The sequence below is a fragment of the Crinia signifera genome, chromosome 6 (genome assembly GCF_055691185.1).
Source record: "Crinia signifera chromosome 6, ASM5569118v1, whole genome shotgun sequence".
NCBI lineage: Eukaryota > Metazoa > Chordata > Amphibia > Anura > Myobatrachidae > Crinia > Crinia signifera.
Window position 1 is genome coordinate 130710504 of NC_139222.1, and position 27982 is coordinate 130738485.

The window sequence follows — 27982 nt, forward strand, 5'->3', positions numbered from 1 at the left end:
AGACAACCTGCTCCTTAAGTAAATTAAAAGATAGTCATTATTTGGAATTGCAAAACAGGATGATATGAACACTATCCCCTCTGCTATTTCTGATGGGGGGAAATAGCGCCGGTTGCCTATTCAGTGCTGTCTTGCTCGACAGAAAGGGCTCGACTTTAACCCTTTGAGGTCCGCACAAAAAAAAAAGCAAAACATTTTTCTTTGCATTTTTTATTCACGGAGGATAATGTTAACAACAATCAATTGTTTTTTTAAAGTGAGACCCCACAGTTTTCTACCAAACGGTTGAGAAATCCGTGTATAATAAACTTTTTTTTTGGTGCAGACCTCAAAGGGTTAAAGCTGTCAAGCCCGTTTTGCCGAAAAGGGCCGTGGATTGTCGCAATCACAGCCGGATCTCGACAATCCACACCCGTTTACACGGCTACGTCCCCTTTTTGCCGATCGGCAGGCTGGACATTGAATCCCAGCTGCCTATTTGCAGGCGAGCAAATGAAAACGGGCCAGGGTTACGGCAGTCAGGAAGGACAGACAGTCATGACCTGGGATTGAATGCCCCCTAAAACAAGGTAATATTTAGTGTATATACCGGTAGATTAGATGACAGTCACTTGCATGGTTTTTAAATGCTACATTACCAATTTTTGAAGATGGTATGTTAAACAAATTCTTGAGAAAATGATTGTATTAAACAACCTTTGAAAGTCATTGCTTCCCACTCTGTGTATTTCTAGAATGGTAGTCATATATACAGGACATATCTAGGCACTGGTAAATGCATTTAGCTTCAGACTAGTGGGTACATTTACTAAGCATTGGAATTGAGGTTGACGTGCATCGATGGGGATTGCAGTCGCTTTCTGTCTCCCTGTGTGGCTGGTTCAGTTTTCCTCCTATTTTTTAATACCAGAGATCCAAGGCAATTTTTTAAATTATTATTTCAAACCTTTTAAAATGAATGAATAAAACAAAACATGCACAGATCATAGTAATCTGTGTCCTGCTTCACACCAACTCACCTATCAGAGGCAGGTCTATTCTTTGGGTGGTTTAGTTTAGGGGCTGGTTCTAACCCACCACTTAGAAATCTGTGATTTTTATTCTTCTAAAATAAAAAAAACTTTGGGCCTTATTTTGGTTCATTCTTTCTGACAAAATCCTTCTTAGATGGGCAAAACCATGTGCACTGCAGGTGGGGCAGATGTAACTTGTGCAGAGAGAATTAGATTTGGGTGGGGTTTTACTTCAAAGTGAGATCTATATTGCAGTGTAAAAATAAAGCAGCCAGTATTTTCCCTGCACAGAAACAAAATTACTCACCCAAATCTAATTCTCTCTGCACATATTACATCTGCCCCCCTGCAGTGCACATGGTTTTGCCCATCTAAGAAGGATTTTGTCAGAAAAAATGAACCAAAATAAGGCCCTTTATTTGGACTGATATTCTTTTGCCATCTTCACTCATCTAAAATCAGATTTTTCCTGCAAACTTTTATCAAATTTGCCTTTAGTAGATCTCAGATTTACAAATCTGATGGAAATCGCAGGAAAACATAAACTCAACATTTAGTAAATTTACCCCTAGATCTTACAAAAAAGTGTCAATACCAGAACCATCGTTTTGATTTACAAACCACCAGAGGAAGCATTTATTCTTATTATAGATTTAACATTGGGGCACTAATAATGTATTCATCAGCCAATATTGCAATATTATTTTACACATTGGCCCATATTCAATGTGGCCGGCGAGGGGGTTAAACAGCCGGGATTGCAGAAAACAAGCAATCCTCGCCGTTTACCCCCCACACCGGCCGCTCATCCTATTCAACATCCTGGGGGAATCCTCGCTGTCGGGACGGCGAGGATTCCCCCAAACAGCGAGGCTCGCAACTAATGCAGGGAGCCCGCTGCATTTAGCCACGAGTCTAGCTGTTGTAGCGGCCGCATGCGCCGATTCCCCCTCGCTCCCCAAAAAAACTGAGCATGGGGGAATCGGCGTATGCAGGGGGGCAGTAGAATACTGACCCAGCAAGCAGGCAAGGCTGCTCGCAGTCACAGCTCGCCAGCAGCATTGAACACACCCCATTGTCTGAACAGACTTTTGTTTCCTCCGCAGAGCACCAAAAAGGGGGAAGGTGGTCACGTCATGTGATGTCAGCCGCCCGCACCCAGCAGGCATCGACCCACCTGCATTCCCAGGGGAATGCCCAGCCTTTTTATGGGGACACCCATAAAACACTGGGCGTTGCCCTGATGGCGCCTCCTGTCCGCCCCCACCCGTACAAACACCTCGGTGAGTGTGATTCGCAAAGGGGGCCCCCACCAGCGGAATGGGGCCTAATTGAGACCCTTATGAACATGCCTGAACCAGGCATATTATTATTAATAACAATTTGTGGGAAATCACCCCCAAAATTGTGATACCCTTAAAATTTAATTATTCCCTAAAAGTATTACAGGGGTGCTGCAGCAGATAGCAGACACTGGTGTATGCACTGTCTACTGGCTGCACATATGCAGTAGGCATGCAGCATAAAGTAAAGCGGTCCCTAAAGTGTACACATTACAGACGATTTTAGTAAAATCGGCGAGAAATTGCATGAAAGTCAGTCTGTGTGTAGGGCCCATTAGTGGTGAATTTTTTGTCCTCTATGATGTTGATGACATAAATGTGTAGATAGATAGATAGATAGATAGATAGATAGATAGATAGATAGATTCATTCTATAGAATATGTTGGCCCGACAATCAAAAAGGTTGTGGTGCCCCTGAGCTGGTGGTCATAATAATGTGACTCAACTGTCACATTATTTTGTGAATCCTGAAAGGCTATGAAATGGAAGGGTACCGTGACCTCTCACAGAGCCCATGAAAAGTGTTAATTATAATTTATAACCGTTTATGTTATGAAGAGGGCACTTACATGCATCAGGCCTACAGATGTAAGTAAATCAGTTTTTAAAAGTATACAGCTGGTGATGTAACTTGTGCTTGTCGTTTCAGGATATTAAAGAGGTGCAGGGCTATGTTTTAATAGCACACAACCTGCTGAGTTATATCCCCTTGGAGAACTTACGCACTATCCGTGGAACACAGCTGTACCAGGAACGTTATGCCCTAGCTGTAATGTCTAACTCACAATCTGGAGGGACCTCTGGCCTGCGAGAACTGCGCATGAGAAATCTGACAGGTTAGGATTCTGTAAGCCTGTATTAGAGAGGCACAACGCACAGCATTGCCTTTTAGTGCATCGTGCAGTTTAGGAAATAGCAGTAAATACATCATATGCTTCTATGGGTTACTTGGCATCAACCCAGGATTTAGGGCAGAATAAAAAGCAACTAGCCAGGGCAAAGCCCCGATTTCCCAAGCTTGCTCTTTTCCGGGTCTGGGCTTTGCTGGGTTGCTAGTTCTGGCATTTTGTCCGGGGTCCGAAGTGGAAATGGGAAATAAGTGTGTCTAAAGACTGAATAGTAAAATGTAAAATGTAGAACAGCTACTTATCCAAACATCTTACTAATGTAATCAAATCTGTTCCCAATGTTCCCAATTGTTAAGTGGAATTATTATGAATTATAGTACTAGGTGGTGTAGTGATAACCTGTGCACACCATCATGGGAACAATCATCTCTATATATATATAAAGTATGTCTAGTGTCTGATTGTGTGTTTCCAAAACACTGCCATCTGTTGGTAGCAAGTGACACTACATCTCTTTCTCTCTCACACATGCACAAACACAGAGGTAGCAAGGCGCCTACTAAGCTACTATTTGCTTAGTGGGCTATTCTGCATAGTGAAATCGCATCGCACGCGGTTTCTGTGCCGTGCGATGCGATCTGATTAGTTAATTTATTCACTGCACCCTGGCCGCAGATCGCATGCGATCGCAACGCACGCCAAATCGCATGCGATCGCATCGCACGCAAGTTCGCATGCGATTTAGCACAACACCCCAGTATACATTTAGCACACCCCCACTATCCACGTCACCCTGAAGTGTGGCGAGCGGCCTCGGTTACGCGTCCTCCCAACCTTTTCATACCCCCACTATCCACATAGGCGTGAAGTTGATATTATAAAGTGTGGCGAGTGCAGTGAGCCACCAATCCCGAAGCGTGGTGAGCGGATGCGGATTACTTTACATGTATTCCACGTCCCCACGTGGGGCTCACCACGCTTCGAGCTCAGTACACTTTATAGAATCAACTTCACGTCGACGTGGATAGTGGTGGTATGAAAAGTTCGGGATGACGTGGATAGTGGGGTTATGAAAACTTTGGGATGACGTGGATAGTGGGGGTGTGCACTCTTCATGCATGATCACAATGCGATCCGCGGGCAGGGGTGCATTAAACAATAACTAAGGAAAATCGCATCACACCGCAAAATTGCATGCGATGCGATTTTCCTACGTTGCCGTACGTATATAAATTGAAAATTGCAAATATGGCCGTTGCGCCATTTTTCCTGGATCTCAGCAGTGCCCCTGCTGCCGCCGGAGGATAAGTATTGGGAAAATGAGTTCACTGCCCCCATTATAGATACGCCACTGTTCACAAAATCAATAGATAAAGAATCCACCTGTGTGTGCTACTGGAACCACCACTATATATTATATTTATGGAACTGACTAACTAACTAGTGCAGGATCCAGATGATAGATCGACACTTTCTAGGTCGACGGTGAATAGGTTAACACCATATAGCTGACGTGATAATGGTCAACACATGAAAAGGTCGACATGATTTTTTTTTCTTTCACTTTTTCAAACTTTACTATCCACGTGGACTCTGATCGGGAACATTGAGTCCCTGAAGTATGTCAAGTGAAGCGAGCCATGCAAGCGAACTAATTTGGGGTCCATGTGCCAAAATCTAGAAATTGACAAATGTCTACATTTTCTATGTCGACCTTTTGTTTTTGTTGACCTATTGTCTATATTGACCTTATGCATGTTGACTTTTTGAGGTCGTCCTAATAACAGTTGACCCTATGATCCACACCCGCTAGTCCACTACAACCAGATTTGCTGTAAGGAAGCCAAATCGGAACAGGGAAATTAGAGATCGGTATATCTCACTGTTGTGGATAAATGATGAGAAGATATCTGAAAGGGTTCTGAAGCATGATTCCTCCTGCTGCATTACCATGTTAGCAGCAGCGATAGCTAATCAGTCGACTTTTGAATCAGGCACATGATGCATAGTATTGCAGTTGCACAAGCCACTGGTCGGATAGGCTACATCATCAGTATGGGGTACAGTTTTGGGCATCTGACTGTATGAGAGACATTAGAGAAATCAAGAGGGTTCACAGGTGGGCAGCCTCATAAATACAGACATTTGAAAACCTAGATTTATGGTGAAAATAAAAAAGGTCCTTACTATTCCACAATATTCAGGATCGATTCTAAGTTTTGAAAAATACCCCGTTCTCACTGCAGGCAAATTCCCAGGTCTAGCATGTTGACCCGGCAATTTGCCTTTTAACACAGGTTTTTTTGCAGTGTGAACGGGTCGCATGGCCGGATCTTATACACAGGTAAAACCCTTCTTTTTACCTGTGTTTGAGATCCGGGTATGCAGATACGGGTTGACCCGTTCTCACTGTGTTAAAAGGCAAATTACCGGGTAGAAGCCGTGTATTTCTCACTTGCAGTGGGAACACGGTATAATTGATTTTTTTGTACCAATGTACACATACAAGTAAAGGTTAATTAGTTATGAATGGATAAAATAGCGTTTCAGCATAAGCAACCTTACTGTAAGGATGGGTACTTCGCCCATTTCCTTACCACATGCCATAGTCAGAACACGCTCACTTATAGAATGTGCATGCACTTTACAATAAGCTTGCAATACATATTTATCTGAAAAAGTAGCTGTAACTATAATTAATAGAAGACATAATATATAATTAATCTAGGGAATTTATCCAGCTGTCACACTGGAGGCTTTTGTTCTGCGTTCCTCCAGGAAAACACAATTAGTATTTATAAAAGGGTGAATTTGATGGCTTTGTGTTGTATACAACCTCACTATGTAACTTTGCAACAATTAGTTACTAAATAGATTACTGCACAAAGAGCTTGTGTGTTCTCTGAGATGCTGATCTGTCAACTGCTTGTGAAACCTGAAGGATAACCGAGGGACAAATGCTGTTACATATGTGTGCACTTGAGTATTGCACATTGTTTAAATATAAATAAATTGTACGCCATTTATCAGGCACAGACTGGCCGCCTGACATCCCGATGACTTGCTTTGTGCACCAGCTGACAGATCAGGTCTTTCCTTTACCTTTTATAAAAAAAATTTTTTTACAGCATCCAGTTGCCCTAGGTCAGGGAACTTTTTTACCTTTTACCCCAAAATATATTTAGATAAGCGGACATCACCCCCTTTATTTGAAAGGAAGGAAATCATATCATTGTAATACACACACTGTACCGCCAGAAATTGATGATATATCCTGCTAGTACGGTACACAGCCTGGCAGCCATTGATGATGATGATGATTACCATGTATGGCTGTGTGTGGTACAAAATTTGTACCACACACAGCCATACATGGTAATCATCATCATTAATGGCTGCCAGGCTGTATGTGGCTGTTATGCTCACCAGTAGGGAGTCACGGATCCTGACAGAGGCTTCTTGGAGCACATCCAGCAAAGGGGGTACAAGAACAGGAGAGCGGAGTTTCCGTGCTGATAGGCTGTGTGGAATCCCAGTAGACGGACCTCTGGACGTCCTCTGGGTAGCCTCCCAGAACCCCCAGACCCAAGTCCGCAGAGCACACCAGCGAGCCTTCCTGTCTATAACAGCCTTTTTCCAATAAGACTTTATGTGTCTACCGGTACTAGTATGCCGCCATGACTTATGTCGACAGGTGGCAGTGTGAACTTGACCCCAAGGGATCCAAGCAGCTACCGGTAGGAGATGGACCTACACTGCCTACAGCAACCTAGCCTAATCCCGAATGACTAACTTAAAGTTGACACAAAATGGCACATAAAGCATGCAAGCACAAGACATGGACTCATGGGACAACTGATAAATCCTGTTAAGTGTAAGCTAATAAGACCCTGGTGCCGAACAGGACAAGACAAGAGCAAGACCAAAGTGTATTCTAAAACAGGTGTGAGCACATATGGTATATACACAGACTGTGACCGGAACAATTTAGGTATAAAGGTATACCCTCTAACAGATGTGAGCACATAAAGTATATACACAGACTCTCTCAGCAACAGCTAAGATATATGAATCAATCCTGACACAGAATTGAGTACATAAAGAATACACACAGACTGACACTAAATAACCAAAGTATGTACAAGCACAGCATGTGTGGCCTGATGCCACTGCCTCCACAGATACCCCAGTGGGGCTGACTACAGGTGAAACTGTAATAGCTGAAACACTCCAACATCAAACTGCTAAAGATAAGTTAGATGATACTTGCTCAGCAGAAGAGGAGGGTGGCAGCCAGTAGGTAGTTCAGGAATACCCTCCGGAGTTCAGGCAACAAGGAGTTACTGAAAGTGACCAGATACACCAGCAGAGTCAGAGCAGAGTTTCCACAGAACTCTGGCGCCAGGGCAGCCCAAATGAAAAACCTATAAATACTTCCCAGCCACCTGCTGCAGAGTGTCCGCCCCTGATTACAAAGAGCAAGCAGCTGGACGCTGCTTCAGGTGTGCTAATGATCACTCCCTGCGGCTGCCTGGCATCCCCGTCACCTAAGCAACTGCTGTAGGAGAGGGGCTGCCGGTGGAGGGAGACATGCAGCCTGCCTGTCAGCGGCGTGTAACTGTGGATGCCTAGCAGCCACCGGGACCTGTACCCTGGGAGCCGGCCGGACACCAGAAGCGCCGTCAATATGGCACCTAACAGTGTCATAGCCATTGATAATGTGACGTCCAGGCAACTATTAGTGTCAGTATTTCAGGATGATATAGTGACAGTGTGCACATTTTTTCCCCTAGACTAGAGATTGGTATACCTTGGCAGAAGCCTATAACCAAGCAAAGAAACTTGTCGGCGCAGCGCCAGTACAGACTGCACACTGCTGAGATGGCGCAGCAACTGGTTGACTCTACTGAAGAAGTGGGTGAACTTGGAGGTGGGGCCCGGGCATCACGCAGGGAAGCGTGTTATACACAAGGGCCTGAGGCACTGCACTGTGTCAGATCCTTGTACACTACAGTCTGTAACACACACAGCCAGGCATGCATGTAGACTCTATATATAGATTATATATGCAATGCAATGAAATTCCTGGGGGTAATGGACGGTTGCGCTGCTTAGACAAAGCTAGGCATGCATATGAATTTATATGCATGCCCAGCTGTGTCCCGGCAGTGCGATCGTCCATTTCCCCCAGGAATTTTATTTTTACCCCATTTTGGGTAATTTACCCCTGTTCTCTGACCACTGCCCTAGGCAAAGTAACATATTTCTGACTGCACCTTCAGCAATGGAGGAAAGAAAAATTTCAGCGCACAAAAGTGCCACATGTAATAATGGTCTGGATTCAGAGGTGCTCGCAGATTGTGCACGGCTGTGATTTCTCATGGATATGCAAATAAGAGTTCAAGTACTCCCTTTGTGTACTACAAGCGGACTTAGCAAACCCTCTAATTCCCACTTTGTATATGTGACCAATGCATTAGTATGCTAGTGGAACCATTACAGTATCTCCACCATTGACGCAATGTCTGCAAACATTTTCTCCTCAGTCCCCTGCCTGGTGCATAGTATCACTTAAGATATGTTCAATGTGGCTCCAGTGCTGTGCACATAACACTCCCTTAACATACCCGTGACACCTCTTTTTTCCCCCAAATACTTTAGGTCCCCTAGCAGTCTGCACCACACACACATCGCAGGTAATTGTGATGTCATAGGCAAATGCATAAGCTGTCGCAGTTTTTCTTGCATGTGCAGTAAGGAACCCTCTGGGCTGCACATGCACTATTTGCAGATTGCTGCTGCTGATGTGCTTTCTCTTAACTACGTCAATCTCTGAATCAGTCCCAAAGTCAGGTCTGGTTTTCTCTCACTTTAATGATTAGGCCACTAATTTGGCTAAATAAAAATGGCTGTCTTTATAGACATCAGTAGATAAGGAAGGTTGGTACTCTATGGCTAGTTAATTATATGAAGTCATGGGTAAGATCCTGCTAATAGCAAGTCATTATATTTCCTCCATTGAAAATGTACAGTCACAGTTTCGCAAAGCAGTATAACTCATCTGTAAATCTTCTATGTATTAAAATGTAGTTTATAGCTGATAGTTTGCTGTTACAGTTACTGAAGGGTAGAAGTATTAATCTACATTATTGGGGATAACTGGTATCAGTGCTGATACTGCTTGTCCAGCATGTATGATTGGACACTGCTATAAAAGTTAACACACCGATATGCTGGGCAATGACCGTTCCAACACTTCCAGCTATTGATTTTGACATCTGCAGGTGTTGTCACCCTATACTTTACAGTGGGGACAGCGCTGTCCCTTACTGTGGCGGTTGCCTGCTCTGGGCTGTGCAAGAGATCTTGCATGAGAAGCGAAATCATTACTAAACTGATGCGCTGTGTGATTTAGGGGAGATCACTGGAGGAGGGAGTTTTCACTTCTCTAAGCTTCAAAAGTAATAAAATGGAGAGTGATAAACAGCCAGCCAAACAGCTCCTGTCTGACTTTTTCAAACACAGTCTGTGACATGGCAGGAAGGAGCTGATTGGCTGGCTTTTTATCACTCTCTAGTTTATCACTTTTGAAGTTTAAAGAAACTAGCCCAATATGTTGAGGCGAAGCAGGAAGTTAAAATATCTAATAATCCATATATCCCTCTATCTTTCAGTGGGTGTGGTATAATTCACCGACAGTCGGGATTCCGACAGTCATTACTCAGACGTCGGAATCCCGACTGCACAGCGGGGGGAGCGCAATGAATCCCCTTGCGGGCTCGCTGCGCTTGCCATGCTGCGCTCCCCACGCTGCAGGCACGGTGGCGAGCTGCGCTCACCACCTATTTTATTCTGCCTCTATGGGGGTCGTGGCCCCCCCCCCCCCCCCCCCCCCCGAGGGAGCATTCGGGATTCCGACGTCGGAGTATTCAGTGAGGCTGGAAATGTTACCTCCACATAGCAATGTGTGTTTACCCATGTAAGGTATTAATAGAGTTCCACTGTGGCTTAATATATTAGTTCTTTACTTAAAGTCCCCATTTAGAAATAAACAAGTTGTAACCAAGCTGTACTTAATGAGGAAAAAGTTAAAGTTTAGTTTAACTTAGGGTTAGTGGTCTTCCCACCATGCACATTTTTAAGCTGGACTTGCCAAACCAGCAAAAGGTCATGCAAAGTGCAATGCATTCCTTCAGGTGTAGTTCACAAAAACAAATATTTGCCCATTTTTCACTATTCAGGCAATTAGTGCAAAAGGTGCACTGTGGCAGCCATCTTTTGTACTTTCTAATTCACCTGTTGAGATGACTTATTTGATGGAAGTAGTTCATTTAATTTATTTGTTTTAAAATAGATGCTTCTAACATTGTTGCGTGTGCACAGAATTTAAATTTTCAAGGTTTTTATAACTTTTTTATTCCACAGAGATCCAGAAAGGTGGGGTGATTATGGTGAACAACACCCAGCTGTGCTTTCATGATACCATCAAATGGCAGGATATCCTGAGCCAGAACAACGTCTTTCATGAGAATGTGATCCTACAAAATGGCAGCCGTCAATGTGAGCAGCTGGACTGGGAAGTGGAGTGGGAAGGAAAAGCACTGTTAAATTACACTTGCTGCCTTCTCACAATGAAGGCAGTTACTAGGCTCAAACACTTTAAATAAGTAATAGCCATTAACTTCATACTTGAGGCACTTCATGAACCAATGTTCTTGTGCTCTGGGATAAGAATTCCATCACTAGGACTCATTGTGATGTTGAGGCAGCCATTTTGTGTATTCAAGCAATATTAAGCATTAGGTGTCACCAGTCACTTCACTGAGAAACTTCACAAATAAATATTTAATAGTTTGTACCATCTTTGCTCTGTTATATGGAGTGGCTTATATAACCAATACAGATAAAGTAGGCAGCTTTGCTGCATATCCAGATTACTAGAAACAAGTGATAGTACAATGCTTCCATTGTAGCTGTTTTTTTCTGTTTGGGCTTCCAATCAGATTGAAAGTAGAACTACTCCAAATTTTGCATCTGGTGCTTATATATTTAGATCCATACCTTTGTTACTACTAGTTCATAGAAATTAGATGCATGTATCAATACAATATGAAGCTAAGAAGATTGGTGATCCTATCTTGTTTTTTTTTTCAAAAGGTCCTCCATGCTCCACCGGCTGTGGCAATGCCCCCTCAGGAGTAGCTGGGTCATGCTGGGGTGAGGGCACAGAGTACTGTCAAACTTGTGAGTATCTGGAATCCTTATCAGAGTAAAACTGCTTGTAGTAACAAGCTACATAAAGTATCTGAATGGCCCCCCAAGCTTATCATCTAACCAGTGCCGTAACTATTCAATGCGCACCACCGCCCCCCCTTGATGGAAATTATCAACCCCCAACCCCCCCCCCCCGCCCCCGCCAGCCCTGCCTTACCCTTCAAATGTGCCGCCGCTGGAACCCGCAAATCTCCTTTCCTTTCCGAACAGCAGACCGTTTCTGAGGACACTAGAGGAGGCCAGTGTGATGATCACAGGTTTTATCCAGCATTTATATGCCAGGGACTGCAGTGCCAGACCCCGTTCTCACTGTTAACCTTTTGTAGTAAAAAAATAATTTTTGGCAATTCAAACATTATGGTTTAAATCAAAAAGACCAAAATGGAGTACAGCGCAGAAACTCCATTTTGGTCTTTTTGGTTTTCTATTGGATCTGTTTGGGGCCTGTACCTTATTGGGTCGGGCAATAGACAGATTGAGGGTACCTGCACTGGTACACGTGGGAGAACTGCAGCTAGAATATGGATTTATCATAATTGAAAACTATTTTTATTACATCTATATATATATATATATATTCTTTTTCTGATTTAATAACTAGCGCCCAATCCACCACTAGCAATCTAGTGGTTTCTATTATGATTTAAATGTTTAAATGAATTGTAATTTTTGTTATTAAATAACGGTCTACACTGAATGTTGAAGACTATTAATGTTCTTATTTTAAAGTGGCTCACCATTGGATCTGCTACTAGCGCTAGGGCTGTTGAGCCTGACTAGACATTGGACCTGAAAAAGTTAAGGCAAATTCCCAGGTGAAGCAGGTCTCCAACCGGGTAAAAGGCAGGGTTAGAGACCTGGGAATTCCGACACGGGTTAAACCGCACTTAAAAAAAGCCTGTGTTAAAAGGCAAATTACCAGTTCGACATGCTTGACCCAGGAATTTGCCTAGCAGTGAGAACGGGGTATAATTACCATATATACTCGAGTATAAGCCTACTTTTTCAGAACATTTTTTATGCTGAAAAAGCCCCCCTCGGCTTATACTCGAGTGAGGGTCCCACTTGAGTCAATAAGTGTTCCCAGTTTTTTGTTGTAAAATTAGGTGCCTCGGCTTATATTCGGGTCGACTTATACTCGAGTATATACGGTAAATAAATCCTAGTATGTATGTAGAGTTTGTTGGCTACACTTATTTTATATTTAAGGACAATGTCATCCTTTTATAAATGTTAATCTGTGATGGTTCCTGTACTGTTTGGGACAAAAGACACTGATATGTTAAGCACCAAGGGGCAAATGAGTGATATTCTTGCTATCACTTATTACAAATGTTACCCCAGCCAATCAGCTCCTAACTGTCATGTGTTTTACAGATTGACTGGAGCACCATTTAACATTAGTAATGACGAGTGATAACAAGAATATCGCTCATTGATGAATTTATCTTTTCTCACCCATTCTTTGGACATATTATACTGTACTGTTTTCTGTAGAAGAATGTTAATTCATTATTACCCTTTATTTACTGTATAAGGTGCCATAGGAGGTCCTCAGCGCAGTACATACCGCAATAGTAGGACAGTACAGGGTAAACTGAACATTAAATTACAGTAACCATAAAATAAACAGAACAGAAGTAACAATTAGCACCACAATACAGTGTGTGCACAATAGTGCACAATACAGATGGGAAGTAAGGTGAGCGAGGGAGTAATCAGCAATGGGTGGAACCTATCTCTAGTAGGGATGGTACTACTAGTAAGAGTAGAGTCCCTGGAACAGAAAAAAGTCTGTGAGCGAAAGGAATTCTGGGCTAAATTGTCACAGAGAAGGTGAAGGCTAATGGAAGTGCTAGAGAAGAGGGCTGTGAGAATAGGAGGTAGGAGCTTACATCTGGGGGTAGTGGAGACAGACAGATGACATGAGGTGTGAGCATGTGGATGGGTACCAGAGGGCAGGAAGTTAGCAATTTAGAGATGGCGGAGGTAGAAGGGTGAGGTGAGCTACCTGGTGAGAAAGATATGTGGTGGAAGAGTACACAATTTAGCTGTGTGATAGAAAACGCTGTACCAGGATTTTCTAATGACCCCTTCTCTCCTCTCTGCCAGTGACCAGCATCATCTGCCAAAGTGGCTGTCAGAGGTGTAAAGGGAACCACTCCGATGACTGCTGCCACGAGCAGTGCGCAGCTGGCTGTACTGGGCCTAAGAATTCAGACTGCCTGGTGAGATACAAACATGTATCTGTAACACTTCATAATCCTTTACTGTTTCTCTGTAATGACCTTAGTGTTAGCATGTCATGCTTTTTTGTATTTGCTATACAAGTTACAGTCTTCAAGATAAACATTTAATTGCTCTCTCATTGTATGTATGGAATAAAATCCATATTCTATCTGTGTGCTTGTTGTATATCCATCATCATTATCAGTGCATACTTGCAGCAGGCCTACTTCTGGTGTACACACAACTATACATAGCCCAATGTAGCCTACATGCAAACAACTTGTGTTACAGTATGCCACTTCAGCCACAAGTAGATATGCTAATGCACTATGTATTAAGGCCCCATACACTGGGGCGATATACATGCAATTGCGGCATTTGTCATACGATTTTGGTGATAAATTAAATGTACAGTGCCCAAATTGGATGTATTTGAGAAGTGGTGCGTATCACATTGGACCAACTAGGTCACCCCTAGAGCTGAATAAAGTACCAACTAATCGACTCATACTGTAACTGTAATTTTTCAACATGAGGCAGATGTATTAAGCCTTAAAGGGGCAGATGTATTAAACCTGGTAAAGAGATCAAGTGGAGATAAGTGGTAGGTGATAATGCACCAGCTAATCAACTCCTAACTGCCATTGTTCAAACTTAGCTGATTGGCTGGTACATTATCTCCACTTTAGCTCAACTTTATTCACCGGGCTTAATACATCTGCCCCAAAAGAGATTAATGTGAGGGTGATAAAGAGTGTCCAACCAATCAACTCCTAACTCATGTTTTGGCTGTGTTTTGAAAATGACAATTAGAAGCTGATTGGCTGGGCCTTTATCACTCTTTATCACCCTCACGTTTATCTCTTTTTAAGGCTTAATACATCTGCCCAACAGACTGTAAAATAAGTTAGAAACTGATTGCTCAGTGCTTTATCTCTCTCTACTTTATCTGTTTCCATGCTTTTTATTTACAGTTTACAGTTTCTTATATTGCTCAGCATATTCCATTGCACTTTACAATTGGGTAACAACAGTGATAAAACAAACTGGGTAATAACAGACCGACATAGAGGTAGGAGGGGCCTGTTTACTAGTCTACAATGTATAGGGATGAGCTTTGATAAGTGTGCAAGAGACATCCACAAAACGCTTTTCAATCTACCTCAGCTCCAAGGTGTCCAACCTAAAGAGGTTGAATCACATATTTTCTTATGTGCAGTTGCTTCTGTATGTCTGTGTGTACATCAGTGGTATACAAACTGTGTAACCTGCACCCTGGGGTGCCTCAAGACATACAAAGTGGTGCCTCAGGTCTGAGGTCCAGCACTAATTCAAATTGTTTATGGTTAAGTTGATAGGCAAAACCATTCCTGCTAGCTGCCAATCATAAAATAAGTGGACATTTAGAACCGCATCTACTGTATGTCCACCACCACATAACTGAGGAGGTTATTCTGGTTGGTGCATAAATTTCCGAATTCTTTCGGAGCAGTCCGCACGCCACGCTGTGCGGACATCGTCCGAAGAAACGCCCACCGGACCTCCGCATACGGACGGACTCCCACTAGAAGACCAGGGCGTGTTTAAGGACGACATCCAAACCTTGCGTGTGCGGTGAACACACACATATTCTGCACGGTCTTACAGTGTTTGCACGGTCTTACCACGTCAGAACGGACGGGAACCTGCCCGTACGCACCGATGTTATTGGTGAATGTAAAAGTGACATGTATATTTATATTAGTGATAGCAAGTTCTGTCCATTGCTTGCAGTGTAAATGTGTGTAACATATGCAGCCGTGCTTTGAGCATATATTTGTGTGTTTTGTAATGGTCCATTTAAGCTGCAATGGTTCCAATTGAAGCAATGACAAGAGTGTAATTAATGAGTAATGAGTAAAGGAGTGGATTGTATTGTGTTCAGCTGACATTGGTTCAGGTGCGCCCATACTGATTGGGCGTTCCGAATGCCTAGCGCATGACCGAGTGGTGTCCGCAAAGCAATACTTGCTTATGAAGACCGCATATTTCCTGCCTTTTTGTTCGTGTGCAGTCGGTGTGCTGTCCGAATGCACGCCTACCAGAATTAGTGCACTCCCTCGTGTACGCCCATGTTTACGCCCAGTTTAGCCCACTTTGAAACTACGCCCCTGTGTAGTTCCGAATGACGCCCATATTACGCCCATATTTCCCGAGTGAATGCCGTGCACATTTCTGTACGGTATTAGTGAGAACGAGTACGGAGACCTTGCGTGGCACATGCGCATAGCGTTGCACACGCATGCGCAGATGGCTAAAAAACACCATCCATAAGAATTCGGAAAATTACGCATCGACCAGAATAAGGCCCTGAATGATAAGCCCCTTTCACATTGCAGTTTTAACACGGCATATTGCCGATTTTTAACTGCTTTAAAACGGTACCAGCTGCAATATGAAAGCTCCACAATCAATTTATCGGTTACAAAATACCGGTATTTTGAAACGTGTTAAAACCAGGATCCTACACGTTTCTGAGCCTTTTTTCCTGCAGTCTGAACAGCTCAGAAACGGTATTTGCTACAAATGATTACCCCACTTGATCCCCGCCCACTAGCAGGAAAAAAAACATTTAAAATTACATTGTATGGCTTTCTATGGGTGAAACGGGTTGAATCTGAAGGTACAAAAACGGTATTGAAACTGCAATATACCTTTACATTTACAACATGCAATATGAAAGGGGTTTAACTGGCTTTTGACCAGTTTTAAGACACGTTTGCAAAAACGTGTTAAAAGCAGGTTTTTGCAATGTGAAACCAGCTTAAGGGTGATAGGTAAGCACAGTTTATGCCCCTTTCAGACTGCACATATTTACCGTTTTATTGCCGTTTTTTTACCGTTTTAACCGGTATTCTCCTCTCCCCCCCCCCCCAGCGCAGGGAAGGGAATGGTCGCTGCAGCTCCGGGGCACTGTGTCCTGAAGGGAATGGTCGCTGCAGCTCCGGGGCACTGTGTCCTGCCCGGGGTGAAAGCGGGGGCTGCTGCACTGCGCCGAGGAGGTGAGGGGGACGGGCGGCTGTCTGCCCTGACTCACCAGTTCCGGAGCGGGGCAGCAGCGGAGTGCGGGCAGCGGGAGTGCGATGTGGATGTCCTGCTGCCTCTGCGGTGGGGTGGTGGTGGGAGAGACGGTGCTGACAGTCCGACATTGGCAGCAGCGCAGGGTGTGCTGATGATGAGAGGGATGGAGAGCAGCCAGCGGTGCAGCTGATGGAGAGCGGGCAGGGGGGCGCATGGTGAGGTGATGCCCCCCATCACCTCACCATGCGCCCCCCTGCCCGCTCTCCATCAGCTGCACCGCTGGCTGCCTGCTCTCTGTCCCTCTCATCATCAGCACAGCCTGCGCTGCTGCTGCCTGTGTCTCAGCGCCGGGAGGGGAGGGGGGGGGCTTTACCGCTTTACAGTGTGTAGCTTTTCAGCTTTGAAAGGGGTTAAGCTTGTTCTGACCCGTTTCAAAAACCGTTTTAAATACCTGGTCTGAGCAGGTTTTGCGGTGTGAAAGCAGCATTACTTATACTGCTTTCAGACCGCAAAACTGGCTTTGACCAGGTATTTTAAAACGTTTCTAAAAACAGGTCTGCCAGTTAAAACCCCTTTCACACTGCATGTCTTTAAACGGTATTTCAGTGCAGTTTTTGTCCTTAAACGGAATTTCAATGCAGTTTTTGTTCCTTCACAACTCTGAACCCGTTTTAACCCATAGAAAACAGTGGATGAAAAAAACGGGTCTGAAACGGGTAGGACCCTGCTTTATTACCGTTTAGAAATACCAGTTCAATAGAACCGGTAAATTCACTCTGCACCTTTCAGACTGCACAAATTACCGTTTTAAAACGGTAAAAAAACGGCAAAATAACGGGTAAAAAGTGTGGTCTGAAAGGGGCATTAGAATAATATATTTCTTTTAATTTATTAACACATTCTGGACTAGAATTCCCTTGAAAAAATCTCCAAACTGTAGGGTGCCATGATTCAAGAATGAATACTGGTCATGCATGCCTTATTTATATGTCAGAAAGCTGATATTTTCATGTTTTTTTTTTGAGCAAACAGTTACTGGATATCTATCTAATTTCAATAGGGTGCCTTTGTAGCATTGTAGGCACATTTTATTTATTATGTGATCTATTAGATAAAGATAGTTATGATGTTCCTATCTTTTAAAATGAAAGCCCAAATTAGAGGCATTAGGTAAAATTTTATAGGATGAGAGATTTGTTTTTATTTAAAGAGGCAAACATTTACACTTCAAAATCAAACAGGCTTTGCAGTGTAAATGATTGGCGCTTTAAAAACCTGGAGATTTCTTACCAAATCTCTCACTTTCTGAATCTCTCATCCTATTAAATATCACCCATTGTAAGTGCTGGAAGTATAAATGAGCTGACCGCACTGTATCACATTGTTCTACTTAACATGGTGGTGAAGGTAAATTCAATTTCTTCCTTTTCTTGCAGGCCTGTCGTAATTTTAACCTCAGCGGCATCTGTGAGCTGCACTGTCCGCCACTAACCATATATAACACTGAGACCTATGTATCTGTAGTCAACAAAGATGGCCGGTACACTTTTGGGGCAAGCTGTATCATCAAATGTCCTTGTAAGTAAGCCTAGCTTACACATAGGCTCTTCTTGGTGTTATTGTTTAAAAACATACTACCAATGCACTTCAAAGCTTTGTTCTCCTATATTTCCATTCAGGATGTGGTGTTCTTATAATGATCTCTCTGACATCACTAGTCATCTAATATAACAACATGTTTCAGTCTAGTTGCTTGTAGATTGCCTGTCATCAATGAACCAGAGGCTACATTGCCTAGAATAAGCCCAGCCCCTCTAATGCCAGGTCACCCTCACAGCACAGCCTGACCGCATAATTGTGCAGCCTTCCAATGTTGTCTTAATGTGTAATAAAATCAATATAGAAACATCGATTTTGACAGACTATTACGGTGCCCATACATTAGGGAGACTTATCCCAAGGGAGATGTTACCCTCGATCAGTGCTTAAAGTGCATCGGGACCGCAATGCACTACTGGGAACGGGTGCACTGCTGGGCCAGAATTTTGGTCTCTACACCCGCCGGGCCCCATTGCGATGCATCACAAGCTAACCAGCGGGACAAGGTGAGCGGATGGAGGTTCTGCCTTCAAAATGGAACTGAAGGAAGGCAGTTCAGCCCTGTCCCGGCTCACTTTAACCCTTGCCCTCGTTCCCCCTTGAATAACTGTAAACAGTCCTTTTGCATACAGTGTGTTGTATGCGATCCCAGTCAAGCCTGCTGGAGGCATGTGATCTTCAGGCTCCAATGCAATGCTCTTTGGACTGTTCATCACATCTGACCTGATGTCAGACACATGCAATTTTGCCACTTCTATCTGATTTCTCACCGGAATCGGATGAAAAGTGGCAAAATCGCTGTGGAATCGCCCTATAAAGTCTAGCCTAAACACATGTTCATGCACACACGTACACACTAGGATTCATTTTTGTTGGAAGCCAATTCACCTACCAGTATATTTGTAGAATGTGGGAGGAAACCCGGCTAGTACAGTGAGTATATACAAACTCCACACAGTAAGAGAAGTAGTGGGAATGTAATCCATGACCTCACTGCTGTGAGGTAGTTATCAGAATCAGCTATATTGGCCAGGTATACTTGCATATACTTGGAATTATGCGTATGCTTACCATTACGCCATCCATACTGCCAAAGATAAAAACATAAATTACAGAATGACAATATCACTATTCAAATGTATGATCTGTTTGTTAAAATGTACAGTACTACTCCTTTTGGTCTCATTTAGATAACTACTTGGCTACCGAAGTTGGTTCCTGTACTCTTCTTTGCCCACAAAACAATCAGGAGGTGACTGTGGGAGGTGTACAGAAGTGTGAAAAATGCACCAACCAGTGCAGTAAAGGTAATTACACCCTAAGGGATACATTACTGATATAAACACATTGTATTTATTAGAAATAAATCAGGCACTTATTTATAACACAATTTATATTAAATTTATTTTTTATTTATATATATATATATATATATATATATATATATATATATATATATATATAGTATATACAAAAGAAAGATATACAAGTGTATATAGAAACATAAATTTTACGACAGATAAGAACCACTTGATTGAGGGGAGGTGGACTGCGCACTCTACATGGGGTAACGGTAGGTTGGGAACTGTGTGGGTGCGTTTGTGTAGAATAGAGGACTTGTACACTGGTGTGGTTAAGTATTCTATTTATTTATATAGATTAAATAGATAAATAAAAAAACTGGGGGGTGCCTCAAATGAGGTGGGGGTAGTTATGGGTGTTGGGTACACTGGGGTGCGTACCAAGTAAACACACAGTTAGGATACCGCACTGTCACACATGGGGGGGGGGGGGGGGGGATGGTAGGTATGAGAAGGTGGTCCTGTGAACTGTGGTGTTGTGGGGTCCAAAGTCAAACTCAACAGCTCTCCCAATTGCAACCCATCAATTCCCCCACCTGACTTTGGACCCCACAACACTACAGTTAATAACCCTAATATTGAGAACATTTAGGTATCTAAATGATTCTTTTTTTATTAAAGATTAGATTTATCATTGATACCTGCACTGGTCTTCTGTGTGTCATTAATTTATTGATTAGGCACATATGTGATATATATTAGTTTTAGACTTTTAGCGCTCTCCAAACCCCTTTTGGAAATTAACTCTGCTTTTTGTCTGTAGTACCTATGGAGATGTAATGCAACTTAACATTTACGGCTAATTGAATAGTGAAAATTTGCACACATTGCTTTGACACGTGTAAATGGGTTAACACTCCTAATTTAATTGGTTTTGTCCCTTTAAATTCACTTGGAACTTGTGCCATCACGGAGATTGAGATTGTATTATGTGGCTGCCGTTAGTATGTGTTTTCTATACACTTCAGTGGGCACAGTTCTATCTAACTGTCTTTCTCTCTCAGTCTGTTACGGGCTAGGAATGGACTTCTTAAAGATGGCTTCAGCTGTTAATTCCACCAACATCCAGCATTTCCGAGGATGCACCAAACTATTTGGGAACCTGGTATTCCATTCTGAATCTTTCCAGGTGTAAGTCCCTATCTCTTTTTAAGTCTTAATGCTAATACAGTTCTTTAGAATCACATAAGCTTTCTCAAAGAGGGATATCAAGGAGAACTACACAAGTAGTACTCACTTTTCACTTTTCTATATCAATGTGCAGTCGACACACAAAGCAAATCTTTTGTTTGTACTAATTCACCTAAATGGTCTTCTATAGGCAACTACGCATGCCTACTCCTACTGACTTTCAGGAGACGAAGCTGCAATATAGAAGTGCATCTAGGTATACCTAGATATTTAATGATTGAAAAGTTAGAGAATACATGGGGCATAATTCAGCATCATACACTGATTACTGAAAATCGCTTGGAATATTTCTGTGGAACATTCATTTACATTGTTACACTGACTCATGAACCAACTACATAACAATCGTCTTTGTGTGAATTTCTCATAATGGACTTCAACTGATTTTGCAGTAATTCGGCTGAGAGCATCAAACCACTTACTTTGGAGGACTTAGAAGTCTTCAGTACCCTCCAGGAAATTACAGGTACCTGTTGTAGACATTTATAGGTCATTTGCAAAGTAGAAGCATTGTGGTAATAAATTAACATTTTTCAAATCAATTTTGTGCATTGGTTTTCCAACAGCATCCTATCTAACAATAGCATAACATGTAGCACAAAGCCACATTAAAGGGGTAAAGGTCTGCCCACTGACAATAGAAAGTATACGATGGTGGACAGATATCAACAGGAAATACTGCAGTGGAACGGAACATGCCGTATTTTCAACATAATGCACCACTTGCAATAGTACCATCCAGCTTTTAAATGTTGGTAACTTAAAATGAATTCTAAATAAATGTTTTTCTGCTTTATGGCAGCCTTTATTCAAACATCTAAACTTTATATTTTTAGCTTTCATTTGCATGGGTTTATATACTCATATTATGAACTAAAACAATTTTCCCCATTAGAGTCCAGCGGCCAAATGTAATAGGGTGTGAGAATCAGAAAGTGAGAGATTTTGGCAGCGTTTTCCATTTTTTTTAAAGCAGCATTTACACTGAAAAACCAGGGTGATTTTGATTGATTTCCGCTCTTAAAAATGGGAAAACTCTCCCGAGACCTCTCACTTTCTGATTCTCACACCTAACTGATTTTTTCAAACACAGCCTATCTATAAGAGACAGAAGCTGATTGGTTAGTACTTTTCTCCCTCTATTTCAGTGGTTCTCAAACTCGGTCCTCAGGACCCCACATAGTTCATGTTTTCCAGGTCACCTGACTCATTACCAACTGACACATTTTAAAAGATCCACAGGTGGAACTAATTATTTCACTTGATTCTGTGAGACCTGCAAAACATGCACTGCGTGGGGTCCTGAGGACCGACTTTGAGAACCTGTGCTCTATTTGATCTCTTTCCAAGCTTTAATACATCTGGACATTAATTTATACCTCATTCAGTTTATATTAACCATCTGAACTCTGGGATGTAATAGGAGTTTGGGAAACTCTGCACTAAAAGAACCCAGATATTGTGGCTAATGACAGATTCTGCTACGTAACCTCTTTAAAACCGTGTTCATTTTGCATGATAGAAAGGTTCTCTAGAGTTTAGCTAAATGGGGAATGCCGCCAAGCAGCATGCTCTCACCTATTTTAGTTATATTTGAAGATCCCATTCTACAAAATGAGAAACAGACACATTACAGTAATTATCCTGGCCCCTTCATAAGAAGTCCCAGTTCTTCATAATTATAATTGTGCCTATCACTAGAAGAAAATGTTTGCTCACATTGATAGCATCTTGTATTACTGATACATGCACATATTTTAAAATGTTCTATGTATGTTCTCTGTTTGTGGTTCAGTCATGCTATGTTCTCAGTCATGTTATGTTCATTCAAATAAAGTAGCACCAAAATCTTTAAATCTAGTGCGATTGTAGTGTAATGTGCTAAAGAGGTGGCGGGCATAGACCATCAATACAGCCCAAAGATGGCACACAAAAGCCACAAGGTCACAAGACACAAATAAATGCATTTTGTGCATATTTATTACAGTTAAAAAATGGCCAAAATTAAGAAGACATTTAAGATTTTACCAGTATAACAGATTGTCAGCTCGAGTAATGTAAACTTTAGCGACTGCAAAAATAAATTCAAATATATATATATATATATATATATATATATATATATATATAGAGAGAGAGAAAACAGAAGAGAAAGGTGCGCTCCATGGTGCAGGTAAAACAAAATTTATTATGGAAACACACACTGAGTATCCAATCGGAATAAAAGACAATTGCTCGTACCAAGTGCTATTGCACTGTGGGCTGGTTACCACAAGATAGTATGTAAATACTCGGGGCATGCAGCTGCACGAACGACACCAAGAGAGCCGGGACCAGGACAGCCAAGGACGCTGGGTTGCGCCGAGGGTAGAGTGGAAGCCGGAGCTAGAGATGTCAGCGTATGGAGAAGCTGGGACCAGTGGACCAGTAGAGAAGCGGGTATCACAAGCCACACCCTAACGCATTTCGTCAGAGACTTCGTCAGAGGGCGTGGCTTTGTGATTACCCGGCCAGTTTAAATAGGGGCTTTGCACCAATAGCAAGCACCCTTCAAAGAAGTTACGTAACTATAGTAACAGGCACAGTTGTTTCAATGCCTGAGACGCCTGAATTAGGCAAAAGGTGCACATGTGGGATCCAGCTCACAGTACATATCATGCATGTTCACATAAGAAAAAAAATATATATAATAAAAAAATACACATATCCACTTTACACAAAAATAACAACTTTACATAATAAACATTGTTATTGAACAATTGTTCAAAATACAGAGAATAATCAACACTTTGAGAAATGCACATTTGCGTCAGACAACATTTTTTTTTAAAATAGCAATAAAATACAATCACATAAGAAAGGGGATGGTACCCCAAAATATGCTATAAATTCATAAATGGGGTGATTTCGAAAGCTTTGTTTAACCCATTAGGCGTTACAGTGTCGAGCTTTAGAATCCAAAAGGTTTCACGGCGTATTAGCAGCTTGTCTCTATCGCCGCCTCTTTTTGGAATCGGAACATGTTCAATAGCTCTGATTGTCATGCAAGTATATTGGCAAAAATACGGACAGTACAAATTCTAAACTATCCGGTATTAAATTTCACCAGTTTATGAATTGTAACTCTGTCTATGTTGTATATTTATTGTCTTGCAGCTGTAACCTACATTATGTCGGGAAAACTAAAAGAGTCTTTAAAATCAGAGTGCTTGAGCACCTTAGAAATATCAGAAATGGTGTCACCAATCACAGCGTCCCCCGGCATTTTAAAACACATAATAATTGTGACCCAGCATGCATGACAATCAGAGCTATTGAACATGTTCCGATTCCAAAAAGAGGCGGCGATAGAGACAAGCTGCTAATACGCCGTGAAACCTTTTGGATTCTAAAGCTCGACACTGTAACGCCTAAGGGGTTGAACGAAGGTTATGAAATCACCCCATTTATGAATTTATAGCATATTTTGGGGTGCCGTCCCCTTTCTTATGTGATTGTATTTTATTGCTATTTAAAAAAAAAATGTTGTCTGACGCAAATGTGCATTTCTCAAAGTGTTGATTATTCTCTGTATTTTGAATTTTAATATAATGTACAATTGTTCAATAACAATGTTTATTATGTAAAGTTGTTATTTTTGTGTAAAGTGGATATGTGTATTTTTTTATTATATATATTTTTTTTCTTATGTGAACATGCATGATATGTACTGTGAGCTGGATCCCACATGTGCACCTTTTGCCTAATTCAGGCGTCTCAGGCATTAAAACAACTGTGCCTGTTACTATAGTTACGTAACTTCTTTGAAGGGTGCTTGCTATTGGTGCAAAGCCCCTATTTAAACTGGCCGGGTAATCACAAAGCCACGCCCTCTGATGAAGTCTCTGACGAAACGCGTTAGAGTGTGGCTTGTGATACCCGCTTCTCTACTGGTCCACTGGTCCCGGCTTCTCCGTACGCTGACATCTCTGGCTCCGGCTTCCACTCTACCCTCAGCGCAACCCAGCGTCCTTGGCTGTCCTGGTCCCGGCTCTCTTGGTGTCGTTCGTGCAGCTGCATGCCCCGGGTATTTACATACTATCTTGTGCTAACCAGCCCACAGTGCAATAGCACTTGGTACGAGCAATTGTCTTTTATACCGATTGGATACTCAGTGTGTGTTTCCATAATAAATTTTGTTTTACCTGCACCATGGAGCGCACCTTTCTCTTCTGTTTTCTCTAGATGTCTATCATCCTGACCCTGGATGCCATTTCATTGAAAGGGAGCTGCAGTCCTCATTATTGGACTTTGGTGACTTTTGTGCCTTTCTCCATTTATGAGAAATATATTTGGCATTGTCTATCACTGTTTGGGACTTTGATAATTAGCGCTGCTCACACTATTTGTATGTATTTTACACATATATATATATATATATATATGTCACTTGAGGGAAACGCACACTTTTCAAATGGAAGGGTGAGTGCCAGGTCAATATTTCAAATAAAGACTTATACCACCAGCATTATTGCAAATGCAAATGATAGGACCAGTACATCCATAAAGTGATAAAAATTCAGCACATTTATTCAAATAATGTGAAGTAGGTCAATACTTATCCACGGGCAGCAGCGGATCGACATGGAATATCACATGGATCAAAGCAGCACAATTGTAAGCCGTGGAACAATCCGGTGCCCTGACGAGCCGTTTCGGCGCTTCTGCGCCTTAATCAAAGGGTATCACACAGAATGAGCCCTGAATGACCTAATATAAAGCAGTGGAATATTCCATACTTACCCATGATTAGGGGTGGCGTCCTGATCACCCCTAATCATGGGTAAGTATGGCATATTCCACTGCTTTATATTAGGTCATTCGGGGCTCATTCCATGTCGATCCGCTGCTGCCCGTGGATAAGTATTGACCTAATTCACATTATTTGAATAAACGTGCTGAATTTTCATCACTTTATGGATGTGCGGGTCCTATCATTTGCATTTGCAATAATGCTGGTGGTATAAGTCTTTATATATATATATATATATATATATATATATATATATATATATATAACATATAAACATATTCCTGTAACATCATGCTCCATTTCTTATATATGCTATGTTTGTGTTACGTTGTAGGATATATATATATTGACTCCTGGCCTGAAGAACTCGCCAATCTCAGTGTGTTTGAGAACCTGCGTGTAATCCGTGGGCGACTCCTTCACAAGTGAGCACCTTTATTGTTAATAAAACTGTATACAGCACAAATGAAAAATACATTTAGTAGGAATTACATCAAACAAATATGTATATTTTGCTAGATATTTCAGATCTAGTTAGCCAGCCTTCTTAAGTAAGTCATTGTATAATTTCTGTTTCAGACTATGGCCCTTATTCATATCTGATCGCAGTACAAATTTGTTTGGAAAATGGGCAAAACCATGTGCACAGCAGGTGGGGCAGATGTAACATGTGTAGAGATAGTTACATTTGGGTGGGGTGTGTTGAAACTGAAATCTAAATTGCAGTGTAAAAATAATGCAGCCAGTATGTACCCTGCACAGAAACAAAATAACTCACCCAAATGTAACTCTCTCTGCACATGTTAGATCTGCCCCACCTGCAGTGCACATGGTGTTGCCCATTTTCCAAACAAATTTGTACTGCGATCAGATCTGAATAAAGGCCCATATGACACTTTTTTGGAAAAATAAAAAAAAAGGCAGCAACGTTCAAATACGATCCTAAAACATTGGTTTAGTAGCAAGGTTTATTTCATGCGATATGTCGACAGAAGCCGGCTTCTGCACTTAATGTTACAGTGCAGCGCCCGACTTCTGTAACTGAGCAGGAGTTGGCACTGTGGTGACGCCCAGGTGCAGCCTTGGGATGCCCAGGTGCAGCCTTGGGACGCCACTGGACATTCATCATGTTGACATCAGTATATAATGTTGCTGTTGATAATGTTTATATTGAACATATAGACACTGATTGCATGTTGATGCAATGTAATGTAGTCATACCTGTTCCATTGTACCCTCATAAGTTGAAGACCCTTATGAGACAAAACCAAGTAGTATTCTAAGAAATGTTGAAATGATGCAGAGAGTGATCCTTAAGAAACATTTCCTAAGATTAGAGTTCTGTTGAAGATGGGAAGTAGAATCTAATTGGTTGCTTTGGGCAACATCCAATCTTCAATAGAACTCCCATCTTTGTCAATTTAAACCTGGGCGTGAAAAAATGCTGGGCTAAATGTAATAGCATCCATAGCTAGGGGACTGTTGTGCAAGTTTGCCTGTTTTTTTTTTTTTAAAGCAGCAATCATTTACAAGGCAAAACCAATCTGATTTGGCTTGTAGATGATTCCTGCTTTTAAAAAACGGGGGCAAAAGTCCTTCACGGAACTCATAGGCTTTTACTTTTAGCTCCCTGTGTTCAAGGCGGCCAGTTGTTAAAGATGAAGCAGAGAAATTTGTACACATGCACAAATAAATATGTGTCGCAGCACCTTACATTTTATTGTCTTGTATTATTTTATTGTGATTTGGCATCAGTTCCTACTTTGATATCATTATGATTATGGTGGCTGTTCAGAGCTGATCGCTGGGCTGCCAAACTTCAGCCCGGCTGATTATTGATTGACTACGCATGCATAAGGATTGTACCACGCATGAGTGAGCCAACCCTGCGATAAAATCCAGTGTCGCGTTTGGGGAGGGGGGTAACTGTCCGTTTTCTGGGAGTGTCAGGGAAAACGCATTCAATGGTGGGGGAATTGCGAATGGATTTGCAGCTATTGACGACCTGCGATATTTTTACAAGCTTTTCTCAGCCTTGCACAGGGCGGGATTTCACTCTGTGATGGCTGCTGCTTTCTGATCTCTGGGCTCTGTAAATTAACGGAGAAGCGATCAGGTCTGAATAACCCCCTAAGTCTGTGTCATCATTAAAAATGTAATTTAAAATGTCATTGCTATTTAAAGGTCATTTGGTGAAAGTAGAGGTATTTGTATGTTTCTTGGCTGACCAATAACAGGAAATATATGCTGAGCAAGTAGGTTTAATTCCGA

The 27982-nt window shown here is 42.0% G+C and overlaps 1 protein-coding gene across 2 annotated transcripts in view; it reads left to right on the forward strand.

Annotated features, from left to right (window-relative positions):
* Window positions 1–27982, forward strand: part of ERBB2 (erb-b2 receptor tyrosine kinase 2) — a 111689-nt gene that overhangs the window by 67382 nt on the left and 16325 nt on the right. For both annotated transcript variants that reach the window (XM_083147198.1, XM_083147199.1), the window contains exons 3-11: window positions 3007–3193; window positions 10631–10765; window positions 11363–11449; window positions 13592–13707; window positions 18205–18346; window positions 19558–19674; window positions 20733–20859; window positions 21312–21385; window positions 26046–26136. In XM_083147198.1, coding sequence (XP_083003324.1) covers window positions 3007–3193; window positions 10631–10765; window positions 11363–11449; window positions 13592–13707; window positions 18205–18346; window positions 19558–19674; window positions 20733–20859; window positions 21312–21385; window positions 26046–26136 — 1076 coding nt within the window. The remainder of the gene's footprint in view (window positions 1–3006; window positions 3194–10630; window positions 10766–11362; window positions 11450–13591; window positions 13708–18204; window positions 18347–19557; window positions 19675–20732; window positions 20860–21311; window positions 21386–26045; window positions 26137–27982) is intronic.